Below are 19,584 nucleotides of genomic sequence, written 5' to 3' on the forward strand. Positions count from 1 at the left end.
ATGGGAAAATGTAATTGCTGAAATGTACTTCCTTAAGAAAGGAAGTCCTAAAGCAATCTTGGATCTTAGAATTAGTCAGCTTCTGAAAATTAAAAGCATAGAGAGTGGTTCAGAAGGATGCATTCTGTAAGCGAGTGCCATTGCTGTGTGGTGGTTGTTCCTGCAACTGTGGGTATGCAGTATGTTTTATCTCTTATGTTACAGAGATAGTGCTTTTTTGGGTTCTGAGTTGAAGTGGGAGGTCCTATCTGATACTGTATTTGAATGTGTTCTGTATCCAAGCTGTATCAGACATAGTTGAATTTGACTCAGGTCTCCTGGAAAGTGGACAGTGTTATTTCAAGCTGAATTCAAACACAGAATCTCTGATGATAATTTGCTACTTGAGTCTATCTTCAGGTGACGTGCAAAATGCATCTCTGTTTTTTTACATGCTGTGCATGTCTAGAATGTTAGGATCAATTCTGTAAACCATCATTACTTTTTTACACTGAATACGCTAAACTGTTGAAATTTGCTCATTCTGATGTTGACTTTCCCACTTTTGTAGTGGGTTATTATGCAGTTAAAAGGGTTTTTTTGCCTACAAGAGGACTGTGAATGTACAATTTCTAATTTCTTTCTTCCTGCTGTATATTACTGATAAAATCTGGCTAAATGCAAATAGACAGATCTTTTGTTGTTGAAAGAAGTGGCAAATAAATCTGTTTGTCTAAGTTAGATTTTCTGCCTTTTCTTCTGTAGGTTGGGGACAGGATTGTTAGCATCTGTGGAACATCTACTGAGGGCATGACTCATTCCCAAGCTGTTAATATCTTAAAAAATGCTTCAGGCACTATTGAGTTGCAGGTAAAAAATCTTCAGTGACATTTTGAATACTTCCTGAATACTGTTTTACCAGCTACTACAATGAATTATTTTAGTGTCAGCATTCTTATTTTACTGGTTTATGAACTCTGTTCCTAGGTTGTAGCTGGAGGAGAAGTGAGTGTCATAACTGGTCAGCAGCAGGATCCACCTACATCCAGTCTTTCATTTGCGGGACTAACTTCGACTGGCATTTTTCAGGATGATTTAGGGTCAGTAACTATATAATATACAACTTCTGTAGCCAGTTGTTTTAGATGGAACTCAATCTAAAAATCATACAAATTCTAGCAAATAATAGATGAATTGTTTGGCACAATCATGATTAACACACTGGTATTATGTGGCACCTGTAGGCCAGTGGTTCTCTTCTGCATTTTTCATTGTATGATTTGCTATGCTGCAATTTGTTTTTGAACTTCTGTAGAGTTATGGTGCGATTTGATTTCTTCTACATTCTCCATTGTTTCACTGAGATTTGGTAGTTGGGATTAATTGATACACCAAAAAAAGTCCCTTTCCACTGTAGTACTTGTGTTTCCGTAATGTGCTTTCTAGTGCTTGGATATCATGAGTATCGGATGTTTTTGATATACCTTGCTTCTAATACACTTGCAAGGTACATTACGTAAACAATTTTGCCTTAATCTCTGTCACAGATCTGAGGCACTTTTCTTTTAGGAACAGGCAAAGAGAGAACAGGGTTCTGTAGCCACACGTATCTACTTTGAAAGGTAGAATTTCAAAATTTCAAAATTTCATACAGTCGAAGTATATGTGGGGGAATATACCTACAGATGATATGTATAAACATGTGCATGCAAATACGCATTTATCTGTTAGAGGAAGAGAGAAGCAATCAAACATTATAGCATAAACTGATGGTGCTAATTTTAGGCATTACAGGATTTTTGAAGTAGATGTTATGGAAACTTGAGGTACTGGCATTGCACCTGTACTTCACTGGTAAGCACATAGCAGCCATAACTATGTCCTGAGCTGTGTGTTTGAAGTAGCTACTTTTACGTAATAATATAGGCATTAGACATTTACAGTGTTTAACACAAACTTAAATAACCAGTTCATTACAATAAAAGTATTTATAGTTAGAGTAGAAAGGGAAATGTATTGATTAGCATAAAAGAAATATTATACATGTTAAATCCAAAGTTCAGACAACATCACAATACTCTTTTCCCTTTTCTCAGACCTCCTCAGTACAAGACTATTACTCTGGACAGAGGACCAGACGGCCTTGGCTTTAGTATTGTGGGTGGCTACGGCAGTCCCCATGGAGACTTACCCATTTATGTGAAGACGGTGTTTGCAAAGGTAGGTGTAGGTTTGTTCAGTCAGTCCATTTATTAGTTCACTCAGACCAAATCATGGCCTTAGTTGGCAGCCAAAAGATTGTTACAGGTTTTCCTTTTTAGTGTAAGTGCTGGTCAAAATGTGCCTCCAGTAATTGAAAGCTGTAGTCTTCAAAAGATTCAGAATTTCTAAATACGTGTGATCCAGCATATGGCATTCTTTTCCACGTCTCAAAATGGGATTGTGCACATACTTAGAAAAACATTTCCCTTGCCTTATATTTAGAGTGTGTTTTCTTCAGGTAGTAGAGGGAACTATATTATTGAACTTAGATTGGACCTTTGGAGTAGTTCAAATACTAACCTGAGTTTAATAGTTTGGACTGCTGTAAGAAACAGCCCTGAGTCAGAGAAAACTGGAATGAAGAATCCTAAATTTTTATGGTAAATCAGAGTGTAGAGCTGGGTGTTAGTGACTGAATTTCTTGAACAAGTTGCTGAAAACTTCCTCAGGTCTTGAAAATGCTAGTTCTATGATAGCAGGGTTTAAATGTTTTACTAGCTGGACAAACAGAGTTAAGGGAACAAAAAATCCTGGAGGTCTGATTTGTAGATGTTGTGAAACTTAGGGCAGGGCAGACGACTGCACTGTAGTACAGTTGTACTACAATTGACTGTATTGGAATCATTGAAAATCAAAAAGGTTTCAAGGGGTTTGTGCACTGTACCAATCTTAAACCATAAGGACTGTGTGTCAGGAAGGAAAAGAAATGCATGAGTCTGCAGTTATGTGTTGTATCGTTTCAGGGTGCAGCAGCAGAAGATGGACACCTGAAGAGGGGTGATCAGATCATTGCTGTGAATGGGCAGAGCTTAGAAGGGGTGACTCATGAGGAAGCAGTTGCTATTCTGAAAAGGACAAAAGGATCGGTCACTTTGACTGTATTGTCATGAACTGGCTGCTTGAAGGGTTAGGGTCAATAAGACTGTATTATTTACTTTCCACATAGTAAAGAGAATGGAAATGTTTGTATAGTCTTCTTGCTCTTCCAGATTCACAGGACTGGGTTACAGCACTGAAGAAAAGTAACATTTAACCATATTTCTGTATACAATAGAAGTACTTCTCTTACTGCCAAGCCACTGGGATGAAGTTATGTCAGCTATGGAAAGAGATGGATATTTTTCCTATTAGTAAGTCAGCAGGGAAAAAAAGAAAAAAGAATGTTTGCATTAATAACCACACAACAAAACTGAAATGTTTTGCTAACAGACTTTGGATATTTGAATGCTGTTGGAAAAATTACAAATTCACGAAGTCAACAAGGGGTTTGCATGGGTAGCAGTAATCAGAAAACAGGAATAAGGTTACTGAAGAAAAAAAGTACTAATAAAATAGAGACTTGGGGGATAGAGGGAAGAGTATGTAATCTGGAGGCTGATTATTAATGGACTTAGATGGTTATTTGTAACTAGATGATCTTTAAGGTCCCTTCCAACCCAAAGCATTCTATGATCAAGTAGAAGGGGATGGGTGGGTACTTAGATGGGTTAGTTTGCTTGTCTGTTTATATGTTTAATTTTCCTAAGTCATGGTGTATCCCCAAAAAAGAGAAAACTGTGTTTCATTTTGACTTAGATTTGAGGGGTTTTTGTTTTGTTTTGATGTTTGTATGTTTGTTTGTTTTATTGCTTTGTTTGTTTCTCATTTGTTAGTTTGGGTTTGGGGGTTTTGTTTATGTGGGTTTTTGGCAGGGAGTTGAGGCTTGTGTGTTTGTTTCTAAAGGAGAGGACTTGTGCTCAGGGCCAAAAAATTCAGTGCTAGTGGAAACTGTTCCTGGTGAATGAGAATGCCCAGCAACTGCAGTATTAGAAGAACTAGACTTTTATAATAGTAGTATTTTCTAGTGTATAGATGTGAAAACTACCTTCCCAGTATGAAATGTCTGTAAGCAAAGGTTGTTCTCTTCCAATGTGCAAGACTAACTACAGGCTCAATGCAGACATTTCTTCAAGCTGCATGAATCAGAGCTGTGAACAAACTGCTCAGAGCAGGTGTACTTGCCTGCCGACAGATGTCTGGATATCTTTTAGGCCAGTGTGGAAAAAGTTGATGTTATGGTGTTGCTGCTGTTACCAACAGCAGCAAAAGTAGAGTCCTCCTTGAACTGAGGAGACATAAAACCAGGACTAATGTGTTGAGGATGGGTAAAGACCTGAAAATTCCTCCCAGTGGAGGTGAAGAGTAAGACAGCAGTGAACGTTTGCATCAGTAATAAGCAGAAGAGATTTGAGAGCCACAACTATTTTTTTGGGGATATTGATTTTAGAGGCACAAATACAAGATGTGTCTAGTAAGTACAATGCAACCATGGAGCTGTTCTTTGTTCAGCAGTGTGGTCAGTAAATGTATCACTTTTTCCTCACTAAAACTTTACGTAAAAGTCGCACTCAATGAAGCTCTTAGTTGATTGTAACCTGCCTACCTTTGCCTGCCTTGCTTCTAGGAATCTGGCAGATAAAGCACGCTTTCCCCGTGATTTATTTTCCTGCAGAAAAATTTCACTGTCTTTTGAGGGAGAAAGATACCTAGCTAACTAGCATGCTAATTAGCAGAAAGATCCCTTGTGTTGATTAGCCAAAAAAATGTAGCAAGAAGGCCACCATGTCAGTTGTCATTTAAGAGAAATCCAAACTGAAAATGCAGGCAATGCTCAGGCCATTATTATGGCAGAACACAAAAGACTAGCATTTGTTTTAGTGGGGTCACAAAAGCAGTATTAGAAGTGTCTGTCAAATAGTATTAACAAATTGATAGCTAAGTGTAAGCGAATTAACAAAAAATCCACCCCTTTGTCTTTTTAACTGCTCTAGAAGTTACACTGTGGTAGGCTAAGATGGAAGAAATCACATGGTACCATTACTGGATGCTGCTGTTATTGAATTGCTCTTTTATACTTATTTCTTGCATAGTGTGAGAATTGCCTACATTAGAATATGTAAAGTCACTTTACATAGTATCTATATTTGTAACAGAAGTAGTTTACAGCTATTTTGTTACTGCTTTTGTGTCACAATGTGGGATTTAAATAAATAAATTCCAAACTGTCATGATAAAGAAGTAAAGTTGCAGGTGTGTTCCTGATTGCTTTACAATGGCATGCTTGCGTTGTTCATTCTGTTGCAAAAGATGAATTCAAAATAATTTCATAGTTATAAAAAGGCATTACTCTTATGTGAACCTTAATTTATTTTTTTTTAAGATTTTATCTTCACTTGCAAACTCATTGCAAATCCATGAAACTATGAAGCTGTCTTGCTTTTTTGTGCCAGAGATCATTATTCATTTTTCAGTCTGTTTAAAAAGCATTCCTTCAGGCATGGGACTTACCATGAGGGATCAACAGTGAGCCATGGAGCCTGTGACTCAGAGAACAGGGTCTCCCAAAAGCCTTATGCCCATTTTCTGGTCAGATATTCATCCTTTTCTTTTAACTTTGCTTACCTCTCAGCTATTCAATGTGGAGGAGTAGAGTGGTGTTAATGAAAAGGGTAGACAAAAGCTCACTTGCTGTTCCTGAAGACTTGCTCCCTGACAGGTGTGGTGGTTAGGAACCCACCTCTGGGTGTAGCAGAGTCACTCCTTGGTGGGATTGATGCATACTCAGCAGTTTTAAGTCCTGCATATGGGTGTGTACGACAAATCTGACAATCTTCACTTGCAGTCCTGGAAATCAAGGTGGTTGGTTGACTGGGGGATTTTTTAAAAAATCTAGCCTTGAACATCTTGGCTTTAATTTAAAGATTATGCAGAGGAGCTGCTTTAGTTCTACCTTTTTCTCCAGTTCTATCAGATACTTCTGTTTTTAAGCATCTACAGAAGGAGAAGTAATCCACTCAAATTTGTTGTTAATGTAGGCTCAGAGTTTGTTCTAACCAAATATGCATGTTGATTACTTCACAAAAATGTTTGTGGACACGGTCTCTTGGCAAAGCTTTTACAGCCTCTTTCACAACAGTAAATGACAGCAGTGATTGCCTTCGTGTTAAATTGTGTGTCTAAAAACACTTTTGCAATAAGGATAAATCTGGGCAAGAGAGTGAATTGCTGGAGACAAGGTGGAAGTCTCCTGGTCTGAGCTGATTTTCCTATTATGACTAAGTATGCTCTCTTTTCAATCTAAGCCTTATCTCCCTAGGAATAAATTGGCTTTTGTTTGTTTCGAATGGCAGCTCACCATCAGGATTCTGTGTATGTAGTCTCCCTCTGGAAAAAAAAGCCTTTCTATTGTGGTTACTAGAGCTGGAAGAAAAAAATATAACTGGACCTTTGTTTTAAGTGCAGATTTATGGAATATTAACATTTAATACAAGTAAGTCATTAACAGTTTACCGTTTGCTGTCATATATTGTTCTCTTCTTTCCACTTTAGAAGTCAGAGTCTCTTCAAAGCTCTTTAATTTGCCAGCAGCCAAACCATTCTGGTCAGCACTTCTCCCATTTCTTTTAATTGGTATGTGTGTCTTGGGCTGGTGGGGGGGAGTTATTATGTGTGAGGGGGGGAGTGTGTCAAGGTCTATGTGTGTCTGTGCTCATGTGTGGATTTGGGAATAGTACTGTGTAAGTGCTAACCCTTGGACTGCTGATATTTCCTTCCAGGAAAATTGATTCCCAATGCACCTTCTTCTAATGGGAGTATACATCTTTTCTATTAGCCTGGTATGTTTGGAGCACATTTCAGTTTGTGCTTCCAGGACAATCAAATCCTATTTGAAGTTAAAAAATGTTTGAGTCTGGGATACTGATGCTGTGTTTGTGGGGCTAGGATCACATCATGAAGTATGAATACACTCCAGACTTCTTCACTGCTAGAAGTTCTTTGTTTAGGCCCATGTGAAAGAACATTTATAGGATTGTTCCTTCTATATATAGGAACCATACTCAGTTTTACTTAGTTGATAGTTTGAACTCATATACATGTGTTATTGACCCTCACACTTGAGCTTAAACCTTGGATCTGTTGGCCAAGCTAGCGGATCTCTGATCAAGCCCAAAAATGGCAACCCTTAACTGGGTTGTTTTCCTTCTCAATGTCAAGGAGAAGATGAACCAAGCAAAAATCTTGGGCAGCCAACAGCAAAGAGGCAGATATGTATACTGACACCTGGAAGCCTGTATACTTTTCTCTCTATTGAAAGGTGGCTGGAGCTGCCCTAGTGTGAACTTTCAATTCAAAAGTGCATTGCAATAACAGGAGAAGGATAAATTAAATTGATAGGTAACAGAAGAGGGGAAGTGCTCGCCTATTTAGGCACAAATAGGTCTGGAGGTGGCTGCATGAGTGGTTTTTTGTTTGGTTGGTTTGGTTTTTTTCAATACAAAAGTGCTTATGCAGACAGCTGCTGATTTCAGCTTGGGCATTTAGCCTGAAAGCTTTGGGTGCTGAACCTTTGTGGGAGAGGCTATTTGTCTTTACTACCCAACCCCACTTAGGCACCTTGAAGTCAGACTAGCCATGGAAGAAGTACCTAGGTTGGTCCATAGAAGCTGACTTTAGTGTAGCTGCATTTCTACACATTAATAATTTTCAGTAATAGCCACTAGATAGCACTAGAGAATCAAGGTAAATCTTAAACAGCATGGGTTGCAGAGCTTTAAAGGAACTCAAGCACTCCAAAACTAACAACCACTGGAGCCTGTCACTGGTTTTCAGCTCAGATCAGTAGCCTAATAGAAATTATTCAATCAGGAGAATGTTATTTTAACTTCTGGTATATTTAAAATGTCTGCAAGGATGTATTCCCAAGCAAAAAAAAACCACATAGCAGTAGCTTGAACAGTTACCCTATTCTGACCCTCTTTTTAGTGCTTTTGAACATTATTGAAAGCCACAAGATTCAACAAAACATGCATTAAATCCAAAATGTTTAATACTGGCCATGACAAAATGAATGCTTTAAAATAAAAATATGACTCTGAAAATATCCATAGGTATATAAGCTTTCCAAAAACATACCTCCAAAAAAAAAAAAGTATCCTCAACAGAACTCTTTTGCAGAGAGAGTAAAACGTCATCTGTGCCTGTCACTGTCTGTAAGTTTATCCCTTGCAAAATTGTAATTTTAGTAAGGTTATGAAGAAATCTTTACTGATCACCTCTATGAGAAGCCAAGATCTGATCTTTTAATCTCTGCTGTTAAAAGCAGTAAGGGTGCAGCTTCTACTTGCTTACTGGTAGGCTTTTAAGAAGCCGCATATGAAGCTTTTTCTGAAGGGTTGGGAAAGGCATAAAGGTTTGGGAAGACATGAGTTTCTCCCTGCAAGTGTGTCTTTTCACAGGTTTTGCAGTCCTTTTGCAAACCATATACGTAATGCATGTAAGTGCTTTGTTGCACATCCATAAACAGTTTTTTGTTGCAGTCCTGAGGAATATACACAGGTATACATGGTGGTGTGCAGGGTAAGAAACTTGGTTTCTCCTCTGAAAACTGTGTTCCTTAGTCTGATTTCAAATTAGTTTGTAGCTGATCACAAATTCTTCTGTTACTCATTAACAGGATCTTTATAGCCAAGTGTCACATCTTACTTTGATAACATGTCTTAAGAGTTTTTGGCAAGGATCTAAAATTTGAAGTTTGATAGTCTTGAACTCCTAGAGTAATGTCTCCTAAATGCTTGTCTTGAAGGACAGTCTCCTAATCAGCTCAGGGCATCTGGCTCTTGTAGCTTGGTTCTAAAGTATGTTAAAAAGACTGATATCAAAATATGCAACTGTACTGCAACTTATTTGCTATATACATGCTTCATCTTAGGTACGGGGACTTCAAAGGCCTCAGTCTTGGCTGTTGTTGATAGAAGCTCACAGGAATTCCCAGTGGACTGGGCTGATGCATGTGTGAACTCTTACAGCCAGTGAGCTGTTTCTTGCAGAAATGACAACCTGTTATCAGGAGATGTCTGGGTTGTCTTTGAGGCTTGCTTACACTTACAGTACAGTCCAAATATCATTACCTACCAGCTTTCTATAAATTCACCTTTTTTTGTCAGTATGTGAGAAGCACATGCTTAAACGAGAGATTTAACAGAAGTGAAGGTTGATCCTCTGTTTCTCCACAATTTAAATGAGGATTTTGCAGCTCTCCTGTTGCCTCTCATGCCAACTGCAGCTTATAAGGCTGGACTTTCTGGTGATAAGAGTCCATTCTGCGAACATAGAGCCGAGTAAGGTTTGTCAATCACACTTCCAGGTTGCTTCAGGTATCCTTTAGTAGCTGACAGCTATTTGCAGTTGTCAGGCCGCTGACGTGGTAACCTACAGGACTATGAGTTGAGCTAGTGTTATAATGCAGCTAAAGCAAGATTAGCAACTGACACGGTGCCACAAATCCTTCCAGCATCTTTTTGCCTTATTTATTTGTGGCATGTATAAAAGCATGCTAAGCATATTACCTCCATTCTCAAATGCAGCAGATTTTGCAGCTTCTTTTGCTCCAAGTGCCAGTAGCAGGGAGGCTGCTTTTGTAAGTGCTATGAAAACAAGTTCCAGCAAAACTGATCTTTATCAGATCCAGTTGAAAAGGCTGCACACACTGAATAGTGAAACAGCCCTGTTAAATTTTAATCTGAGTTACATAAAACATTGTTCTTAAACTGGCACATATTGACATTGTTCTCACAACCCATTAACTTTCAGCCGGAAAGTGAAAAGGCCAAGAGACACGTAAAACCTCTGTGTGAGTCCGTCTGTGCATGTATGTAAGCAACTTCTAGGTAGGTTATGGTACAAATCACAGTAACCTTTCTGCAGCATCCTACCTATTGCAGTGTTTTGTTTCTTCCTTGTGGGATGGGGGGACAGGCACTTGCAGTCTAAGAATTACATAATTCAATAGCTCTTTTGGGGGGAGAGTTCTTGTTTTGGGCACCTGCTGTCAATGCACTGAGAATCTTTTTCATGTAAATTTTAGAGTAGTAGTGAAGCTGTGCCCAGAAGCCAGTGTGTGGCCTGAGCTGGGAGGATCCCTAAGTAAAAGCAAAGGATGCAACACATATACTTGGGCAAAAGACAACCTGCATTTAGCTTATTGCAGGTGGTAAAATTTAGTTGAATTGCCAAGATACAATTCTAGCCAGCTGTTTTTGAAAGTATGGGCTGTTGGGTGCTACTCTTTGTGAAGGAACTGGAGTTACCACAATAGGAGTAGCAAGTACAGACACACATGCCTAGGTAAATCAATTGCAGGATTACAGCAATGCAGAGTAGAAAAAATGGGAAGACAAAACTGATACTTTAGTTCTTTTTTTTTTTTCTGATAATATTTCTCATCTATAGTGAAACCTGAAGCAAGATTTTTTCCAAGTAATCTCTGATCTTTAATATACACTTTAAAGTATTTACAAAGTTTTCTAATTAAATTTCTTTTAAAATTACATGGTGTTTTTGTAGGGAATTAAGAACAGTTTTTCTAGTGTTAGAAAGTCAAACTTTAGGGTACTTTAAGATCTAAGAGCAAGTAAGTTATAGAGTGCCAAATTAAGAGATCATTTACATACCTGTGATGCCTATTAATCTACATCAGACCTTTCATATTTACTCGTGTACCTCAGATGATAAAATGGCCTGAGGTATTTGGTTACCCCTTTGGTTTCTAAAGCTGTTTCATTAGCATTGGGTATGACTTAATTTGGATGCAGGACTGCTTCTCAAATTACCATGGGGAAATTTTTCCTTGTTTAACTTTTTGCATGAGAATTAACTCTTAATCAAAATCTCAGGAACACTGCTGTAGCTAAAAGTTTAGTCAAGCAGATTGCACTGGCCAGCTGCTGGGTGAAGTAGTAAGGCCAGGTGAGAATGATACACATGGAAGCACCTGAAACAACAGAATACAAAACAACTTTAAGAGTTGGAGGGCCAAAATTGATTTCCTTAACCTATTTGCTGCTGGATCTTTGGGAAGATAACAACCTCCTTGTTAACTGTATTTGATCCTCAACACAGCATTAGCTATGTCTTCAATCCAGTAAAGTCTCAAAATCATGGGTAGTTCAGCCCTCGTGTGTGAGAAAGGGTCAGAACAGGAGAGAAGGGTCAGAAATAGGGACATGGTTCTCCATTTTTTACAAAAGCTGTGCCTTTTATTAAATCTTGAATTAGGCTCAAGCCTTGGCCCAGGAAAGGTAACCACACAATAAAATCGTATGGTTTATTGAACAAAAACAATTGTAGAACTAACACTTTACACTTTTTAATGATTAAACCCGACTTCCTCTCCACTGTTGATGTGGTCTTACACTTGCTTGCACCAAATTTGTGTGGGTAATTGTTTGCTTGTGTACACTGCCAAGCATTATTTAATTAAGAAAATGTGCTTGGCAGAGGGAGATGGAAGCTGGAAAAGACAGAATCCATATAAAAAACCCATGTGGTTCCCAAAAAAGCAGAAAGTGTGTGCAAGACAGATGGTAAAACACTGCATAAGCAGTGCTATGTGTGGTTGCTGACAACCCAGAAAGTGAGCATGAGTAAAGGTATCTGGCTGAAAACTTTAGTAGCTACACATCACTATGCTATCCTGTCTCAGGAAGCAGGAAGGCTTGGCATTGCCTTTCTAATGCTCTGGAGTCACTCTTCTGGTACTTACAGTGCATGAGAGGTCAAGAAAACTTCAGCTCAAGAGAGATGAAGAAAATTTCTGCCTAGGTGTTTCTGCGGATAACAAGGAGCTTGGGGAAATTGTGCTCTATCACTTACAAATCAGCGAGGACATCTTCTTTCTATTTTCATTAAACAGCAGACTGTCTTCCACATATCTTACAAACACACCAGAGATTTAAACTGGTCCATTTTAATCCCTAAAACTCAGTTAAGATTAAGCAGACACACCACAAAAATAAAACAAAAGGAGGTGTCTTCTGCGAAGCTGAGTTGACCCAAAAAAACACCTTCAGGTTATGCTGTGGCATTAGGCAAGCAGCTTTCAGATTCTGAAAGACAGGTAATAGTTAAAGCTAAGCACGGTTCTAGAGAGACATAGTATCTGTATTATATGCTTTTTTGATAGTCTCCTAAGGTAGGCAGTGTGGGAAAATAAATCTGAATTGCAGCTGGAATATCTTCCCTCTCTATCTGTATAATTATTGTTTCCTTCCTTGCTTTTCCCAAAGACCTATAATTACTACTTTAGCAGGCAAAATATGTAACTGGAGTTAAGACAACTATAGTAAGCAGCTGCCTTTGCTTTAGTGATCAAGTCAAGTAGGGCAGATCTGAATCAGATTTGTAAAGCATAAATTTTCCTTGTAGCCAAACCAACTAAAAGTAACGCACCCCTTATCATCTGCTCAATGAAAATGTCCAGCAGCTGTGCTGTAAACATACCCCGAAACTACTGTTATGGAAAAATAATTGATGAGTGGTTCAAATGCTTTAAGGGGTGATCAGTTGTGATGTGAATCCAACTACACAGTTTGAGCCATTAAAGGGATAAACTCCTTTTCATTACCATGGGTACGTTTGCACATTATTAAAGCTATTCTCTATCTTTTTTTATTACATAATTATTGCTTACTGCGTACAAATGTTGCATTTCAACGCACTCTGATAAGTCAAAATTATAATGATACTTGAAACCCTAGAATCTATATTATATATACTTTTTGCTTTAGGGAATGAAATGGACCAGATAATACCCTCTACTTGCCTGGCAATATGTGAGAGCCACTTGTTTCTGTTCAAAAGGAATTACAGCTCAGATTGGAGGAGCAGGACTGGTCTAACCCATAAAGCTGGTGCCCGATTGTCATCAGCAGCTTTAGCATCCCATAGTGCTCCACATCACATAGTGCAGCAGAGCAATGGCAGGTTAAATGCCAGTGTGCTGCTGGACTGTGTGGGGTTGGGTCAGGCACACCTCGAGAGATGAGAAGAAACGTGAACTGCATCATGGGGTTGTCACGTTGCAGGATGGCTCATTGAGAGAGGAGCTGAGAGTAGAGGCTTTGGACTTCAAAGAGCTCCAAAAATGACTGCTGGTATTCTGGAAGTGGCCAGTGACCTGTAAGTAGAGTTAAAAAGAAAGCTGAGCTTAGTTGCAGATGATCTTAGTCCTCAGGCCCTACCCCCTCAAACAGTGGAGGGACAACAAGATGCTTATCATGGACAAGGGATAACCTACCATATGTTGTGGCTGATGTGCAGGAAGATGTTAGTAGAAGTGCATCCTTTCCACATGGTAGCAACCACTAGAGAATACATATGATAAAATTAGTTCAGTCAAAGGAACAAAGAAGCACCAAAACTGTTTTAGTCATAGAAACAATCACACTGTAGTGTTCCCCTGAGAGATTTCTTGGAGATATATATGTGTGTGTATATATATATATATATGTATATGTGTGTGTATATATATATATATGTATATGTGTGTGCATATATATATTTAGAAATTTTTTTGTGTCAGGATTTTATTCAAAGTAGTGGTTTCTTAACTTAGAAGAGCTCTGGCTCATAGGACTTTAAATATTTTGTTATCTGAACATCCACTGAGGTTAACAAATGTCTGTACAAAATAAGGAAAAAAAATACAAGTAGACTGCTTACAAACAGTTCTCAGACAAATTGGCCATGTACACTAGTTAACTGAACTTTCTTAGGTCTTACATGTCACCTCAATTAAGACTATGAAATTTAGTCCTTCCAGGCTCAAAATCTTGAACGTTTTCTTCAGGGTAGGCATGTAGTACTTGTCATCCAGTAAGGTGCTACTTCTCAGCACAATGAGGAAAAGGACTGACCCCCAGCTGTTTACCAACGGCACCACTGGAGCACTTAGCAGGGGAGCTACCAGCTCACAGTTGCCTTAATGACCAAGCATATGATGTCCTGCTCTATGCAAAGCACAGAGGTTTCAACCTTCTCTGGCTGGCACCTTGTCGAGTGTGAGACTGCTTATGTTGCTGACTAATTGCATCATTTCATTTAAAAGAGAGAATTATGAAGCTATATAAATTGTTTAGTGGATTTAAAGTATATAAGCTATTTGTAAGATACTCAGTGGAAGAAAGGGATGCAGTTTTCCCTCCTTAATAGTAAATTAATAGTAAGTAGGACTGGAAAGGCTCTAATTCCAGAGCCAATGTAATTCAATAAAAATGTTCAAGTGGGTCAATGTAAAATTTTGTAACAACATACTGGATCTGATAGAGAGTTGACCAGGAGAGTTGTATTTGGTCTTGAAAATATCACAAGAGTAATGTTAAAATATTTATGGAAAACTGAAACATGTTTTAAAAATTTATGGTCATGTCTGGGTTTATCAAAGACTTTGGGTCAGCTGATGAAAAACTGAGATGGGATTTGGTTTTGATGTAGCTCGTGTAGAAAATGGATCATAGTTATCAGCTGAAAATTCCATTGTAGCTGTTCTTGAGCTTGAATCCTGTAGCCTTATGTTTCAGGCACAAATATGAGTGATGTGAAGAACTCCAATCTTTCTATTTATCTGGAAATTTATCATATGTTACTCTTTGCTTATGTGGTCTAACTGTCAGCCCAAGGCCGAGCTCCAGTTTGTCAGGACCAGATGGTTGGGAGGGAGGTGGTAGGAAATGACTGCCAGGACATCATCCAAATATGTCACCCAGAATTTCTTTCTGTTGGCTCACAGCCCTAGGCATAAACTGGGAATATCTAAGCAGAGATGCCCCAAACCTATCAAGGGCCTTCAGAAAGACTGAAAAATACCGCTTTTTCTAGATCTTTCAGCTCTGGTATTTGCCACAGCACCTTTTACTCTACACACCCTTGAATGGGAAGTCCCAGGCTCAGCAGCATAAACACTGACCACGCTGAGCCCAATTGTAACACTTCAGCTGGTTTAAAGGAAGGCAATATTTCGCCTGGGAAGTCTATGCTTAGTGTCAAAAATGGTAGAACCTAAGCAAGAGGAAAATAAAACTTCTCTGACTGAGACATCCCAAAGAGAGAAAGTTGTGTCAGGATTGTTTCCATACCAACCCTGAAGATGTAATATGTACAGCCAGGTAAGCAGCAGTCCTAAGATAAGGTGCATTTAAAATTGCATGTGGTGGTGACTTGATTATGGTTTGCTGAGAACATTAACGATCTATTTAATGCAGTATCTGTGATAGGTTAATAACTGAAACTCACAGGTACTACTGCAAGGACATGGTGTTCAGCCCTTTATTCATATCTGGATTTTGGCTGCTAGCAGGATCTTAACCAGTGAGTTTGATTAACTGTGTTCTGGTATCTCTTCTGTTACAAGGGTGATAATTAAATGTTCCGGGAAGCAGGGAAAAAATAAGTCAGTGAACTGACTGGGATAGCCCCATGAAATTTTGTTTCAAGTAAAGAACAAAAAGTAACTCTTTTAAATTGGCTCTTGAAAGAAAGATACAGTTTTGTTGGTCGGGATGGATTCATGGATATGCTTTTTGCAGAGTAGAATAACCAATGGTACTGTTTAATGAATTTCCCTATTAGGTTCCACATGGAGGAAAATTAATGGGTGCTAAAATAATAAGTCATCTATGTCCAGCCCTGTAAAGATGATGAGTTTTTTCTATTCAAGAAGTTATTTCATGCAGGAGGGAATCTTACAGACCACGTGTAAAAATATCTCAATCTTTGACCTTGTTGGAGGTTATATAACTTTTCCCAAGTAATTATTTTTCTGCATTGATGAAAACCTATTGAGCTGTTATTTAATGCTTAACTACTGCATTGTGCTTATGAAAAGGAGGTCACAAAAAGATTTTCTTTGCCTCTCACTCTCATAAAACAGAGTACAACTTTTTGTCCTGAGTCTGTTCTCCTTTTCTCAACTGAAGGTTTTAGTGCTTTGGAAGTTTCTAGCTTCAGCCCAGATTAAAGAAGTTGCCCTCCTCTGAATCATGGAAAAATACACTTTCTGCAGCAAAACAGTGATAAAAAGGTACAAGTGGAACTGAGCTAATTAAACACAACTGTTCAATCTCATCTAAGGTGCTTTATCTGAGACATCTCCACTGGGGTGGAAGAGTGAATTCAGCCCAATAAATTTACTTTTCTGGATTTACTTTGTCCAAGAATGTGTTGCTGTGCCCTCCACTGAAGAATCGGGAAGTCTTATGAAAAGGAAACTATTGATGCTTTCTACTCTTTTTCTAAAGACAGGAATCATCCTGAATATTAATTTGTGAATGCATTTAACTGTTTCTAACTACACTTCAGAGCAGCAGTCCTGGCAGAGAAAGGAATCATGCCTCTGATTTCACAGGCAGTCTGCATATGCACTCCATCTGATGGTTTCAGTGCATATGATTTGAGCCTCTGTTTATGCAAGTCTTCCCAGTTAATACTAAAACAGCATAGTCATCACTAGCCAAAAAATAGCAGCTTGCACCTGGGGTCATGTTGAATGCTGGGAACATTTTCTACATGATACTGGGTTTAGGTTGTTGTTTATGCCCAAGCTGCTTTCCTGGTATAGATTTATTTAAGAAGAGAACAGATTTTTACAGTCTGATTTCCCAGTAATTTCAGGAGTAATAAGATGCCTAAATAAAATCCTGAGATTCTGGAAATTTGTCTCCAGCTTCACTGAGCTCTACATGTTTAGGTTTACACTGATATGCCTTGTTGCATTCATTGCTCTTAAATCTAAACTGTAACAGGTGATGAATTTTTTTCTCTCCTCTTGGCTTACATAAGTTTCTTGTGAGTCTTAATATGGAAAAGAACACAAAATGCATGAAAAAGCATAATGGAGGCCTAAAAAAAAAATCAGGAATCAGGAAGTTGAGAGGGTCAAATGAATCAGTAGGAAAAAAACAGAGCCACTCCTACCTCTCATCATTTCAACTATGTATTATTCTTACAGATTTAAACTCTCTGAAACAACTAATTTGAATTTTTAATATAGTCTTCATTGTCAAGTAAGGTAAATAATAACATTTTGTTATGCAAAAAATTTTGCCATTTTACTGTTCCTAAAACTTGAATTCAAGCATTGGGATCATCCTCCTGACTCTGTAAGAATATTTTACAGGCCAGCCTGTAAAGTTGACAGTTTCTGTCAACTCATATTCTCTTAACAAGGGATTTTTCTTTTGCTCCCAAGACTTTGACATTCCCCTAAGCTAGTGGAAGAAGACTGTGACACTCATAAGAAAAGTGATCTTTGTTCCAGGGAGAGGTGCCTGCTCCAAACGAGAAGCCCTGGGTCACAACAGTAACCCTTGCTGTTGAGATGGGATCCTTAGCAGATAAGGATCCAGCTTGGATCACACCCAGCTGCACAGCCCTGTCTCAGAGAAGTGTGAGCACTAAGAGGGTGCGAAGGTGAGCAGAAAGAAAGTCTGCAGATAAAAATGATAAGATTACAAACAGAGGGAGCATGGTTGTAACAAAACCACCAGGTGTGAAAGGATCCAAGAGGAAAAACACCTACATGAGAATTTCAAAGTTTAAAGAAAGAAAGCAGAGACCTTAATCTAAGGACTGGCTGATGTCACTAAGTCACCAGTAAGAGCTGTGAATGGAGCTGGTGGCAGAGGGCAGATCAGCAGCAGAGGAGCTGACCTGGTGACCTGCAGCCAGTGGCTCTTCTTGCCCAGTTCACTGATGCTTTCATCAACAGCAAAGACTATTTAAGTGTATTATCATGGTGGCAAGAAGACCTGAATCTTTTTGTGTGATTGTAGAGATATCTGGTTCATATTTTTTATTTGTACTTGTCTTGCCTGAAGTCTTTTCATATGGATAAGGGGTCCAACTGGATTCTCCCAGAAGGTTATTTAGAAAGTAATTAAAAGATTATGTAAAATGGAAGGTTGAGTTTGTTTTTTTAAGTAATAATTACTTATTTGCAAAATTTTACTGAATGTGAATGCACCGAATGCCTGAACTGAAAACTGAGTGACTGCTGAAAACACATTGCTTGAAGCAAGATGGTAATACATGCCTCCAGGATGGAAATAACAGCAGACAAAGTGGGTCAGCAAAAATATGCTAGGAGTTGTTAACTCTGACTGTCTTAATAGGCATATTTCTGTAATCAAATGGCAAACACTGCCCTTTTTACATGAAAATTGCTGTATGAAATAGATGCCTCCACCTTTTTTTTTTCTATTTTCTACAATTTTTTTACTTTGGTTATTTAGTTCTTTAGATTTGTCTCCTTCTCGCCTTCTTGTTAGTACTTCATCAATTATTAACTAAGCCTTCCCCAGCTTCATGTATTTAAAACAGCTGGTGTGACTTCATTATGTTTTTGAAACCTGGTGATTTACCGCTATAAATGATAACTTTTAGTTTCTTTCCATGCTGCTTGATTTTTTTCCATCACTTAATTTGTAACAGTTGTCTAATGGTGCATTTATGGTATCTGTGACAAACAAATTACATTTACAAAATCAGGAGTTCAAAATGTTGCACTAAAGGGGGTTTCATGCTTGGATTTAATGGGTAGGAAGTCATAGATGAATTCTGGTATGGTGCTTCTCAGAATTCAGCATGACCTATTCATAATGCTGTGTGTCTAACCTTTTTTCCTTCGTTCCTACAGGCTGAGGAAGAAGAAAACAGGAGCTACTGGTCTTGGGTTTAGATTCTAAAAGTTAAAAGAACAACTCAGTGAGATAGCTTTTAATTTGGACCCACAGTCTGTTCATTTAAATGTGCAGCTCCAGCACTTTCAGTCTTACTTGGAGCCGCCTGGCCATTCGGAGAAGCTGTACCCCACCAGTTTGGGCAAACACAGTGTTGATTGATATGGTGTGTCACTAAACACAGTTCCAGTGATGGCTGTGACTCAGATGTATTGCCTTTGGTTGCACACTTACACTCAAGGCATGACCTCTGTAACTAATATGTGACAGATGGGAGTACTTGTCAGAAAGTGTCCCCCTAGGCCCTTGCACAGACATGGCAGGGAGCAGGGAGGTATTTAGTGCTAAAGCCCTGCTAAAATTCTCAAAAGTGACTTTCCACTGGGTGACCATTTCAGTGGCAATGCTCTTCTTCAGGACCTGTGGCATTGTCCTACATCCTGCATTATGCAATGATTGTTGTAGGTAATTACTTGTGGTAGTTATTCTTTTTAGTGTAAGTTGCGCACACTTTCTCAAGCAAGCAACGTGGTTTGCCTTTTATATTTGTATTATTGGGCTCTCTACATAATCTGTTTCAAAATTCTATTACATGAACTTGCTTTTTCCTTTCCTGTCATCAGTGAGAGTCATTTGTAGAATCAATAGTAAATGCTCCCCAACCTTCAATTCAATATCAGACTGCAGCTCAGCTCCAGCAGACATTTTTGGGTAATGAAAAGCAGACAAATATTTATTTGTGTCTGTTTCATAACATTTCTATGTATGTCCATATACATCTATGCATTTGCCT

General features: G+C 38.5%; 1 protein-coding gene across 12 annotated transcripts in view; it reads left to right on the forward strand.

Moving 5' to 3' along the window:
- Window positions 1-5,285, forward strand: part of MPDZ (multiple PDZ domain crumbs cell polarity complex component) — a 101,900-nt gene extending 96,615 nt beyond the window's left edge. For all 12 annotated transcript variants that reach the window (XM_018070339.2, XM_018070340.2, XM_018070344.2 and 9 more), the window contains 4 exons: window positions 745-849; window positions 967-1,079; window positions 2,076-2,199; window positions 2,985-5,285. In XM_018070339.2, coding sequence (XP_017925828.2) covers window positions 745-849; window positions 967-1,079; window positions 2,076-2,199; window positions 2,985-3,131 — 489 coding nt within the window. In that variant the 3' untranslated portion in view covers window positions 3,132-5,285. The remainder of the gene's footprint in view (window positions 1-744; window positions 850-966; window positions 1,080-2,075; window positions 2,200-2,984) is intronic.
- The last annotated feature ends 14,299 nt before the right edge of the window (window positions 5,286-19,584 follow it).

This window comes from Manacus vitellinus, unplaced genomic scaffold (genome assembly GCF_001715985.3).
Source record: "Manacus vitellinus isolate BGI_N305 unplaced genomic scaffold, ASM171598v3 scaffold_18_pilon, whole genome shotgun sequence".
NCBI classification, from domain to species: Eukaryota; Metazoa; Chordata; class Aves; order Passeriformes; family Pipridae; genus Manacus; species Manacus vitellinus.